The 12681-nt window shown below is 39.1% G+C and overlaps 1 protein-coding gene and 1 long non-coding RNA gene across 6 annotated transcripts in view; both read right to left on the bottom strand.

Annotated features, from left to right (window-relative positions):
* Positions 1 to 1971: 1971 nt before the first annotated feature.
* On the bottom strand, positions 1972 to 7685 carry LOC145430133 (uncharacterized). Its single transcript, XR_013910551.1, has 2 exons — positions 7576 to 7685; positions 1972 to 2818 (listed from the first exon to the last, which is right to left on the bottom strand). It is a non-coding gene; the product is annotated as an uncharacterized LOC145430133 (long non-coding RNA).
* A 1322-nt stretch (positions 7686 to 9007) lies between these two features.
* The window catches only part of pitx2 (paired-like homeodomain 2), a 54285-nt gene continuing 50611 nt past the window's right edge, over positions 9008 to 12681 (bottom strand). For 4 of the 5 annotated variants that reach the window (XM_080304548.1, XM_080304553.1, XM_026182462.2 and 1 more), the window contains 2 exons: positions 11494 to 11693; positions 9008 to 10648 (listed from right to left, as the gene is read on the bottom strand). In XM_080304548.1, coding sequence (XP_080160674.1) covers positions 10091 to 10648; positions 11494 to 11693 — 758 coding nt within the window. In that variant the 3' untranslated portion in view covers positions 9008 to 10090. Of the gene's footprint in view, positions 10649 to 11493; positions 11694 to 12153; positions 12644 to 12681 lie in introns of those variants that run through there. The other variant, XM_026182453.2, reaches the window with a different exon arrangement.

Genomic DNA, 12681 nt, shown 5'->3' with positions numbered 1-12681 from the left:
GATAATTCTGGACGTGACTGTATTACCAGAGATTAAAACTGTCTGAGAGAGACATATATATATATGGAGAGAGAAACGAGGGGAGGGAGATGTGTGGCTTTATGCACTTTTTCCCCCTTCAACCTGTTTGTACAATTTAACAGCAGATCACTGGCTAACAGTCCAGGAAATCAAAGGAAAACTATGTCAAAAATGTCTGTTTTTTAAGTGCCACAGCCCTTGATGAATGCAAGCTTGGACCAAAAGCTAAACAATGAAATTGGTTTGACAAGCAGATACATACCTTAAAATTCAAGTCTTCATCATTTAAATGGGAGCACAAAATGTTAGAGGATACTTGTTGAGAAACACAGCTTTTCAGTTTTTGTGGGATCCAAACTGAAACTTTAATTTGGTCCCTAAGCTTACTTCACAACATATGACAAGTACTGACACTCATTACCATGCAATATAAGCACTGATCACAGAGATGAATAAAGGTGTGTGGGATGTAGGTGGAGCGCTGTAGGCATTGTTGCTTTGACATGTAACAGGTAATGTTTTGTCTGGTTGCAGAATGCCTTGCATTTTACAAAGAAATCCCAGTTAGGTCATGTGTAACTTTATCATCAAGGAGTAATCTGCAAGGTTATTGTTTTTCTTGTTGGAGACATCTTTGACGCAAACCGATTATTACTGCTGTGGTTTTGAAGTTAATCTACCCAGAGATGAGTTGGCAAGCAAACAGTGAGTCAACAGTGAGTTTGGATTTTCTGTTGCCACAGTTTGAGTTGTTCTAGACATCATTCTTTTCTTTCGCTCTCTGCAGACATTTTTTCTTGTGCTGCTCTCGGTTCTGCCTCAAGTTATTTCAAATCACTGTGAAATGCAACATGCATTGTCCTCATAGGATGGTGAGATTTGTATCTGGAACATTATTTATGTTGCACAGCATTACCTCACCTTTAACTGTTAAAGGTAAAGTGAGATTTCAGCAACTCTGCTCCCCTCTCAGGTCTCTGCAGAGAGTGAGATCCTGTGGAGATCAGGCAGAGAGAGCAGATCTTAGAAAGATCAATACTCCTTAGTGGATTTCCTATATCAACCACACTGAAATCCTACCATCTGTGACATATAGGTTGAGAGTATAAGTCACTGCTGGGTGGAATCCAATCCCATAAGTCGTTCTTCACACCGTCTGTTCTTGTAGGGCTGGAAATGCTGGAAGCTGGCAGAGGTGGAAGAGTGGAGGTAACTTCACCAGGTGGAGTGGTTACTCTTTTTCATCAGTTCAGTGTTTGTTTTACTTTTCAGTTTCTTTAGATGGTGGTTACTGGTATCCTTACTTGGCAAATATACTGATAATGAAGCACACACATTTAACATGACCCGAACTATCTATCTATCTATCTATCTATCTATCTATCTATCTATCTATCTATCTATCTATCTATCTATCTATCTATCTATCTATCTATCTATCTATCTATCTATCTATCTATCTATCTATCTACCTACCTACCTACCTACCTACCTACCTATCTATCTGGTAGCGAAAGTAAAGGCTGGCTATTTTGTGCTTGTAAAATGGAAATTTAGCTAAAAGTAATATTTAAAAACAACAAACAGCTAGATTGAATCTGTCCATCGACTGCTCACTAACTTGTAATTATTATTTTTGACTTATATCATTGTCATTGCTGTGACATTTCCAGGAAGGCAATGGCTCCTGGCTCCAGGAAGATATTACAGTCTTTTATTTAACCATTTCACATGCATTTAACGTGTTTTACTGCACAGACAGAAGCGAACGACAAGATTAATTTTAGTAGTGCATGACAAGATTAATTGTGTCCCCCTGGCTGAGGTGCAGTATTAGTTAACTACTTACTTTCGTTTATAGGGTTTTTTAAATTTTACTTATTTATTATTTTACTTATGTTATTGAAAAAAAGTAAATGGGTCATGAAAAGTTTATGGAAAGACAAATGGTTTCTTTTCAAATGTATTTATTCAGGTCCTTTAGCCACCAAAGGTGAGTGCCATCTGGTACCATTACACTTAGGAGAAGCGAAACATCTGTACAGCTGGTATCTCCAGAACTGGACAACTCATAACCAAAACAATCTCTGTGCACTGCACTACAAGACAGAGGAGAAACAGGGTGAACTGTCCCTTTAACTTGAGTTATTTCTTCTAGAAAATTAGTTTAAAAATAAAATGTCATTCCCGATATACACAATAATATTGATTAACATTTTAATATATATAGCAAAGTAATGTTTACCCCATTTCTGCACTATATCAAAAATCTTTAAAAATGACACACTACATAGATACATATACATATATTGCAATAAAACAATAAATAGAAACCCCCCCCCAAATAAAAGATGCATCCTAAATGTGCAATGAAAACAAAAAATTAGCAGTATCACATAGAGAAATCAAGAAATCAATCAACATTTATGTCATTATCTTAAAAATATTTTTTGTTTTTTATGATTTACATCTTTCCGCAAAGTTATTGCATTTAGAAACCTGCATATGCTGGACTGTTGACCACTGCTGTGTAGAGATGGGAAAAATCAATGCCAGACATAAATACATATTGAAAAAAGCATGTTCACACCAGGGAAAATTGGAGCTTGAAACATCTGGTTTTAATAAAAGAGGAAGCCAAATAAATGTTTTTACAAGGAGTAAACATTTTACACAGCCAACACTACAGAGACTTACAGAGACTTGCATGTGTGAGTGAGCTTCATGTTTTGCAGCTGATGTGCTCGCCATTATGAGGGATGGCCCGCTGTACGACGGTAACACACAGCAACAGACGCTGGAAGGAGTGGAGAAAATCATATTTATCTGGGCAGTGAAATACACAATTAATAAAAGTTATTAATCGACTGTTTCTGGGTGATGAAAACAAATTCGGTCATTTATTTGTCTGTGGGTGTGGTTCAAATTTTGTCCTTACATGCAACCCTGTAAAGACAGCTCACTACTAAAGCCATCAGCCTGGAAACAAGCATGTTGATATATTGTATCACACTGTCATTGTGTGCAGAGAAAAAAAAGCCACCAAGTGTAGAATACAGAAGATTTATACTGCTTTCAAAGAGAAGTAATGCATGAGTCACTGTAATGAAGGTTTCTAGAGTTAAGATCAAATGTGCGATGTTACAATCTATCTTATTGTTTGGCTAAAAGTTTGTAGTTATTAGTAACTGTGTCTCCAGCATGCAACAAAGCAGAAGGATGATAGAAGTCATAAATATTTGGTTGCCCAAAAAGAAAAAAAGAAGCTAAATTTGTAGTTTAATTATTGCTTCTGACGTTTCAGTTTGTTTAAAAGAAAGCAAGCCCCAAATAACAGGTGTAAAAATAGGATGGTTAAGGGTTAAGATGTCAATTTGGTCACTGTTTGTTTTTGTTCTTCAGTGCTTTGAAAATGTTATAACACCAAAAAGACGACGGTCCCCGTTTTCATTTTGGTGACTCATGTTAGTATCTAAAAATATATGTGCATTCAGTTCTTTTTATTTGGATGTGTGCTGCTATAATGCCATAGGATATTATGGAAAATAAATCTGAATTTGAATTTATAAGGTTTTATTCTGTTTTAAACACAAAATCTGTAGGTGTGCTTGGTTTTCTTCAATTTGCTTATTTATAGCCACCAGTAACAAACAAAAGTCTCATAGCTGAAGAAAGTGCTGTGGGTTAAAATGATCATCAGGTAAATGCAAATAAGACTGAGCTACGGCTGTGGCAGAAAGTTATCCACGGTATCACGGCATTAATGTTTAACATTTTTCTAAAAATTCATCTTTGGTTAATCATCATCACACAAGCAAGTATTTATGAAAAGCACTGGGACATACCTCTAAGAGGGTGAATATTTTTGGTATTTATGTAAGAGATGGAGCTCACAATAGTTAATTGAAGTCATGTGGGTATCCATATTTCTTCCTTATTCTTCCAAACAGCACCATATGAAAGCCCAGAGGTTTTATTTAGGAAACACGCTAACCACCAGCTTTGGACTTAACAAGGCATTAGATGAATAAAAGATGATATAAAGCATCTCCCTGAGTGAGTCTCTCAATAATATTTTGCGTTTTATGCCCAAAGATGCCATGTTTGTACAGCTGGAAAGTCAAATCAGCCTGTGGAGTGTGACATTAAAACTGCAGGAATTCTGGCTTTTATTTCCACCAGAGCGCTCTTGTATTGTTGTGCATATAAATTTCCATATAATTCTGTATATTGGTCTTTATGTCCTAACTGGAATATTTAACCTTACCCAGGTGGAGTGGTTGGGATTTTTCCACCCCCAAGTCTTAATGCATGCATTTGATAGCTTGTGGAAAAGTTTTCATCAGACACATTTGAATACCAGAATGAACTGTTATTAACCAGTCTTTTGATTTCTATACAATAAAGATTTGGGACATAAAACACAAAGTACTGGATAAGAGAGAATAAGAGTAGAAAACCTCTCCTCACAATTTCCACACTATTTCTTAAGTCACGCTGCATGTGAGGATTGTACTGTACAAAATGAAAGAAAGACTAAAACAAACAAATGTTCTCAGGTGTAATTTTCTATCTGAAGTTGGAGCCTGGGAAACTGTTCTGCCAGGTTGCTCTTCAGACAGAGACTCTGGGTGGCTGACAGCAGCAAACTGAGGTAAACGTCAATTAAGACGTTACAGTAGATGACAGGCCTAAAGAAAACAGTGCTGAGATATGCCATCTGGGGCAGACTGTGTAAACTGAAGGTGTCTGAACATGACGCTTCAGATCAGGCTAAAATGTTAGCAGCTTTAGACTTGTCAGGTTAACATGAAAAGGCATGAGGAAGACTTCAGGTAGCTGGTGTGCCTGGAGGATGTGTATTTATAAATTAGTCTCTTTTTCTCGCACATCTGATAGATGTTTCTCTTTTGTCACTATTATTATTTTTATTGAAAAAGAGAATTTTGCAAATAATATGATATAATTCTAGAAGTATTTCATGAGCCCAGTATTTACGGCCCTGCTGTTGTTTCAAGCAGCTTCACAGTGTATCTGTAGTTAACCTTATTACGATTACATTTGTATGCAGAAGCGTTTAAGCAGGCATGCTTCTTGTCTGCTGCGGACATGCACAAACACATCACAGAACTCCAGCAGCAACATTACTAAATGGATAAAAAGTTAAAAGTTTCAGATACTCTTGCCAGTTGCTCTTCTGACTTTCACGTTATTCATAAAACTCAGCTCTTCATATGATAAAACCTGCAGACAAACTACCCATGTCTTCATTCTTAAAGATTTTTTTAAAACCAAAATCGGGCACTCACTCTGTCAGATAAATTCACAAGTCTCTGATGATGGATCACATTTTCCTCCACTACTCTGAGTTTTATGGGAGCCATTGCTGCTGATCTTTTTCCAGCATGTTTAATGTGTAGAAATTGATTTGGAGAGAAAACATCTCAGATGTGTGTTTTGTTTTCATCCTTCTTTAACACAACTTCAGAGAGCAGGAAGTGTGTGCGTCAGGAAATTTGCCCTGGTTATCTGCTTTCACACGCTCTGGCCAGCCGCCTGCCCTCAAACTGCACCAAGCTCCCACCGTGAGAGGCTGATGCACAACTTATCTACGCACTCGTATACATACGTGTAGATTCACACAGAAGATGCTTATATATTCCAAACAGACATGCAGATTACGCTGTGAGTATTCAGCTCTGTGTGCACCTACTCCTAAGAATACTGGCTTAAATAAAATATATGCACTGTTACATAAAGCCTTTGGCAGCATGCATGTGTTTTTTTCAATTTGCAATATGTAAACATGCATTGATGTTGCAGTGAATGTAAAGCAAAAATCTACAATTGATTTTGGATAAGCTTGCTAAAAAAAACCAAACAGACAAACAAAAAAAACACAACTCCACTTTGAAGTTGTCATGAGTTTTTTTTTTTTTGTTTTTTTTGCAGTCGAGCTGAGCAGCAATGCTTCTTGTTATGGGGAACTTCTTCTCAAGCCTTAGGTGAGGGTGAGAATGTGTGAGGTCACTCCATGTGACCTTTAGCTGAAGCCGCTTGGCCGTCATTGGTCGAGAGCCATAACCCTCCTCCCCCCAGATACACAGCAGCCCCTCTCTCCTGCAAAGTGCTGAAGCTAGTTGTGTGTTGGCACCACCTATTATCTGCGTGGCCTTTATGCTACAAGTCTTCTGGAGCAGTTTTTTTGTAGCCTCCTGCTCCAGAAGAATACAGAATGACTTTTGTATATGTCGATGTGTTGCAGCAACATCACATGTGCACGTGTGAGGACAAGTTTGAATCTATGCATGGATACAAAAAAAGGTGTGCATGTGTAATTTTGCATTTTTTTCCTGAGACATAAACATGCGCAGATTGCGAAAGGCCAGTTTTCTCCCTAAGGAAAACTCTCTGTACGGCCTAACTTATGGGCAAATTTGGCTTTAGCAACAAGAATATTGCTGTCCATTTAAACCACTGCCGTGATTTACTTTGGAAGTCTTGCACCATTGCAACCCTAAAAATGAAATATTGGACAGCATTTTCTATGTTTATCTTAACCCATATCCCCCATCTGACATATCTCCTGCTTCATCTTAACATATATTAAAATGCGCAACTAAAAAAATAGATTCATTGGTAAGGAGAGCAGAACGAGCTAAATGTTCCGTTTTAATAATTATATACATTAAAAAAATATGGATGGAATCTCAGATTATTTTTACTGCAAATAGCAGGAATTAGTGTCTTGATATGAACATTAATCCAGACACATTTTCAGTTGAAATATTATGCCATAAACGCCCCGTAGTTCCAAAAATATTATAAAAGTTGAAAAGCAAGCCTCGTTAGGGTGTAATTAAAAAAAAAAACATGCTGCACATTTCGACATAGCATGCAGCATTAGGCTGTTACCAAACCGTGTCATGTCTCCTGCAAACCCGTCGCTGTATGAATATTGAGAGCCTGTTAATTATTTAGATTGGCGCTGTAACGATACATGTTTGGATATTTGCACTTCTTCGCTTTTTATTTGAATTCCCAGTGGAGACGAGGTGAAAGCTGTCGACTAGCAGTGTCTCATCACGTTGGATTTTTTTTAATCAGATGGCGGAACAAATCTCGCATCAAGATGTACCGGTGTGTTTTAGGAGTCCTAAAAACGAGGCAAGAGAAGCAAGAACTTGCTATTTTTTATTTTTTTTATTTTTTTTTTACAGAGAAAAGGAATTGCTTACTAGATTAAATATGAACTACACGTTAATAGAGGTCATATATGTATGTTTCTGTGTTTCCCTGGTGTCATTAAGCGTAGTTATGTCCAGAACATTGTTTTCCGCTTTACACAGCCTTATTTTGATGCATAAATGATGCACTCCCTGAATTTAGAATCTTTATTTCACTTAAATATGAGCAGATTCAGTCACGATGCAAACAAAGGGTTTTTTAATGTAATCTTGTAGAAAATGTATAAAATAACACGTCAGAAAAAGCGCAGACACAGCAGCTTAAAGTCACATATGTTGCATTCATTAAACTTTAATAAGCTCTTACCTTGCAGAGGCTCACAGAAGAGAAGAGGGAAGCACTCCTGAGCGCCGTGTCAGCCAAATGAACAATTTCCCACTCAAGCCTCTTCTCTTCAGGTCACCCTCTGTTCACATGTTGATTGTGTGGTTGTGTATTGAGGCTGCAGACTTGTGTATTCGCCTAGGCTTATCCCCTGTCAGCTGATTATTGCTCCGCGTTACCAACTCCATCAAAAGGTGACACTTGCAGCTTTTGAGAGGAAAATTTAATTGCGGAGGGTGTGGAGTTCAAGCCGCTGGACGGCCACTTCAACTCAAAATGTAAAAATAGAAGAACACTTATCTCGTGTTTGTTATTTGGCGCTTTTGCAAAAACACCCCAAATTTGGACCGTGATTGATTTTTCCTCATAATAGTTAACACCCTCTCATAAAAGATGACTTGAGTCATCATCCAACTTGACATTACGCTTTTTCAACCTACATTTCTTTTGTTCTTTTAACACACTGTTTAATTTTTATTGTGAAACAGTGTCATATCGGCCCATTTATATAATGATTTTTTAAATACTGCTATCAATTTTTATGGGCGACACTAGGAATAAATACAGGCTGCCCGGACTCGGATAATTTATTTGGCTTGTTGTGTGTGGAAGTGTCGCGGTGTTTCCTCCCCGGTGTCTCCGCTCTGGTTGCAGCCATGAAGTTGCACACATCCCCCGCCTCCTCCAGGCAGCACCGGCCCACATACCTCTGTATCTCTGTGTGCTCTTGTTTGCTTAAGCTTGCGAATCACGGTTTGTTTTGCTTCGTCGCGTTTGCACAACGGAAAGCATACCTCAAAAAAGCGCAATGTTACAAAAGCAAATACTAGAAAGGCAAATATATACACGTATAAATCAGGTGGGATGCACAATTAGAAAGGATTAGTTATGGGGGCAGAAAAAAGATGTGAGGCTGGATTTAGAATATGTAACTCTAAACATGATTTTGTTAAACATTGCTGATTGATAAGTTACTAGGTGATAAATTCAAACATATCGTAAAATCCATATTAAAGAATGATGTGAATCAGATCGCGGGCTGTACTTCAAGTTTTCTAATAAGCCACTTCAGAAAACTACCGTCTCTTCTGAGATCAAAGACGGGGAGCAAAAAACAACCTCTAATGGACTGTTATCATTGTTGTGTGGTCCAATGCCTTTTTGTGGATTCCCGTGTTATTTCAAGCACCAGTGACCAGCCGAAGCTCTTGGCTGGGCAGGCAGACATGTATTCAGCAGTTAATCTGACGGAGCATCTCGGAGTTATGTGTATTGGAGCAGCCCATTGTTTTCCTCTATAGATTAGCCGCACAAGTACCTCACATAATCGAAAGGCTATAGACAGACTGTCATTGCTTTACACTCCACTATCAGACAACTAGCACAAAGATTCAATAAAAGTCCCCCAGCATGATGTTTTTGAACAATATATTTACTTCCATTAAATAAAACACAATAGTTTTTGAATGCTGGAAAAAAAACATAGTTCCGTACCAAATAGTATACACAGAGCAAAAAACCAAATAATTTGTCGCAGGAACATTTTGATTTGAACTTTTTTTTTTTAATCCAGAATTGCTATTCTAAATCGATATTCACACAGACATTAATAATAAATTTATAATATGTTAGAAACACACAACTGGTGCGTTTTAGTATGTACATTCCCTTTTGTTTGCAAGCAAAACATGATTCCTTTTTAGAGATTTTTTTCCACATGCGTTGATAAATTGAACCTGGAGAGGACGTGGGGTTATAGCGCATTCGCCTCGACAAACAGGAGATGATAATTCAAATATATATACAACCTTTTCAGTCAATAGGTACCGTCCAAAAATCCACCAGAAAACCCTTATGAGGAGTTGTGAAAAATAAAACAGGCCTTTTTTTCTTTTCTTTTTTTTCTCCGTTTATTTCTTTTTTTCTTTTCCGCTGAGGCGCAGTGTGAAGCAGGCCTGAACTCATCAAAAGGGGAACAAACCTAAGAAGTCCCATTTCAGTTTGACTCCGACCTGTAGTTGAGCTTGTTTCAGTGGTTCAGTCTTCTAGTGCCCTTTTTGAAAAATGAAAAAGTACTTGTAGTAGTCTCTTGTTCCTGTGGCCGGCTGTTTGTGATTACCCTCACACTGCAAAAAATGACCACCATAGCAAGCTATCTGGGATTGTAATCACCCTCAAATCACATTTGCCCCTTCAAAAGAAAGAAAATGAATGTGATGCGATGGGATAATCCCACATGTTTCCTATAAGATTTTAGATTTTTACCGGAGCAAGTGGCAGTGTATTAAGGAAAAGGGTCGGAATACTGCAAGTAACATTCCAACTGGCAAAGGTCGCCAAAAAATTAAAAAACAAAATCTTGATACACGCAAAAAAGTCTATAACAATCGCACCACCAGAGATGCCCACTGTCTTTAGAGAAAAATGTAACTGTAAGCGTCCCTACTAGCCTCTTATATCTTGCTAAGATGATTATTTTTTGCAGTGCAGGTAGGTATTAGACTGGCCTGTCCACGGCATATTGGCAAGCACTCAGATTAGTGGCCGGATTCTGCACACTGGCGTATCCAAAACTCGAGTGCTGCTTGGCTTTCAGTCTCAGGCTGGCCAGGCTGGAGTTACAAGTGTCCCTGTACACATAAGGAGGGGTCGGAGGGGCGTAGGGACACGCCGGCGTGGGCACCCCCGAGTTGAGAGACGGGTTACTGAGGTTATTCAAGTTATTGAGGCTGTTGAGACTGGAGCCCGGTACGCCGGTGACCGCCGATGGCACCATGCTGGAAGTCATAGAGGATATGGAGTTGGGCGGTGAGAACATGGTTTGCGAGGATAAGGGGTTGACATTCATGGAGTTGAAGAAGGGGAAGCTTTTTGTGGATAAAGAGGCAGATGTGAGGCCCTTGGCAGCCCAGTTGTTGTATGTGTAGCTAGGGTACATGTCATCGTAGGGCTGCATGAGTCCATTGAACTGCGGCCCGAAGCCGTTTTTGCAAAGCTCTGCTTGCTGGTTTCTTTCCCTCTTCCTCCACTTGGCTCGCCGATTCTTGAACCACACCTAGAGCAAATGAAATGCAGAGGTTTAGACATAGTATATTGTTAGGCAACAGTATCGTTATCAGTATGATATATGTATATGGCTCCGTGATAATATGTGAGCTTTACAAGTTAATAAAATTAATTTAATTTGTAATTGTTCAAATAAAATGACTCCCGTCTCCTACTGTTTTAACACTTCATTAAAACTGTAAAAACTCCGTGTTTATCTGAGCAGAATACACACTGCGGTCTCTCTGCATTATCTTAATGCGCAGAGGATGTGTATTCCTCTGCATGCTTCCATAAACACGCTGACCTTAATCACACAAGCACAGGGCGACAATCGCAAAATACAAGCTTTGCACCTCTTTCACACGAACAGCAGAACACGACTGGTATCTGTCACCGACTAATGTCGAGCCCCTCAACTGCTAACAACATTGTAAGTGTTTAATTACACTTCATTTGGAAACGGGGATGAGTCATTTTTGGGCTCTTTTAAATAAAATTATGCGCCAGATTAAAATATGCCGAGAACTGTGACTTGTGCTAAAACTGATTATTTTTTCATTGTGTACAAGGGGTTCAAATTCCATTTGGCTTAATATAAACATATAGCCTAACGCTCTAATTAAATTGAGTTTTCACCAGAAGTATATTTAAACAAGACTCCGGTTATTTGTTTTTCATTTTAAAATTATGTTGTACATTATTTAAATCAAATTCCAATCGTGCGTAAAATTTTCAGTGCGTGCGTAATTATGTTAAAGTATCGGATATTTATGGGACAACCGGAAAATTGGCGCAAATTACTTGAATTTATACACACTAGTTGCTTTTGTTTACACCCAAGGGAATACTCACCCTGACTCGGGCCTCCGTAAGGTTGGTCCACACGGCTATCTCCTCCCTTGTGCTCATGTCCGGATAGCGATTCCGCTGGAAAGTGGCCTCCAGCTCCTGCAGCTGCTGGCTGGTGAAGTGAGTCCTCTGCCGCCGCTGTCGCTTCTTTTTGGAAGGGTCATCTGAAGAGTCTTCATTTTTATTTTGTATCTTCTCCTTTTCTGTGAAGAGGGAATGAAGTACTTAAGTCATCACCCAGATTATGGCCTGAACAATGCGAGGAGAAAAAAAAAACGATCCGAGGCTCCCGTGGGAACACTATCACTTAAAGGATTTATAAAAATAAATCTTTTGTTTACTTCATGTTTTGGGTTCTGAATTTCCGTTGACTTCTAGGGTTTTAGTTAACCTTTTTTATTTAACGCAATTACTGAGAATATCAGAAAAAGTCGGGCCAATTTTAATTGGCAACACAAGCTGTTTTCATTTACATAACTGAAACTTTTTCACTCAGCGCCGCACACAGACAGATGATATTTTAGTAAATGACAGCTGTAATCGCCTATTTGCATGCATGTAAAGCTCCCTTTACTTTGACTGATGAGAGCCATCTATTGTTTGAAATCAAGATGACATCTGCGGCGTCTTGCAGAGAACATCTGCACTCCGGGCGGTTCTTACCGACAGACTCCGGACTTGATGTGTCCGACACAGTGTGCACTTCTAACCGGTGTTTAGAGTCCACAGACCGCTGCAGTGGCTGCAAACTAGAGGCCATCGCCAGAGCCGTGTGGTGTGTGGAGGCAAGTTTATTCCCTGTTAGGTGATGATGGTCTATGTTTAATGGATCCCTCATAGAGTTCATCGGTAAAAGATCGCACAACCTTTAGTACTGGAAGGGTAGGCGGAAAGTCCGACTGCGGAATGTGCTCAGCTCTCCAAAAAACGCACAACCTCGCGGATCCTCTTGCGGTTGAGATAAAGCCTTCTTTGTGTTTAAATTGGAAAACGCTTTAAAATAGGCCATTGAGTTTTGCCATAGCATCGGTGAAAAACAGCGGCTACCTCGCCTGACTATCAGAGTGACAAGGACAGGTAGGTGATATTAGATCCAGAGGCATACACACACTACACCACTCACTGTTCATTTCAGCTGTTGCCTGAGCACTGTCTATCCAACTGCGCCTCTCTCCAGACCTCCACGTCACC

Source organism: Astatotilapia calliptera, chromosome 2 (assembly GCF_964374335.1).
Source record: "Astatotilapia calliptera chromosome 2, fAstCal68.1, whole genome shotgun sequence".
NCBI lineage: Eukaryota > Metazoa > Chordata > Actinopteri > Cichliformes > Cichlidae > Astatotilapia > Astatotilapia calliptera.
The sequence above is the reverse complement of the archived record's forward strand: the minus strand, read 5'-3'. Positions and strand labels throughout refer to the sequence as shown.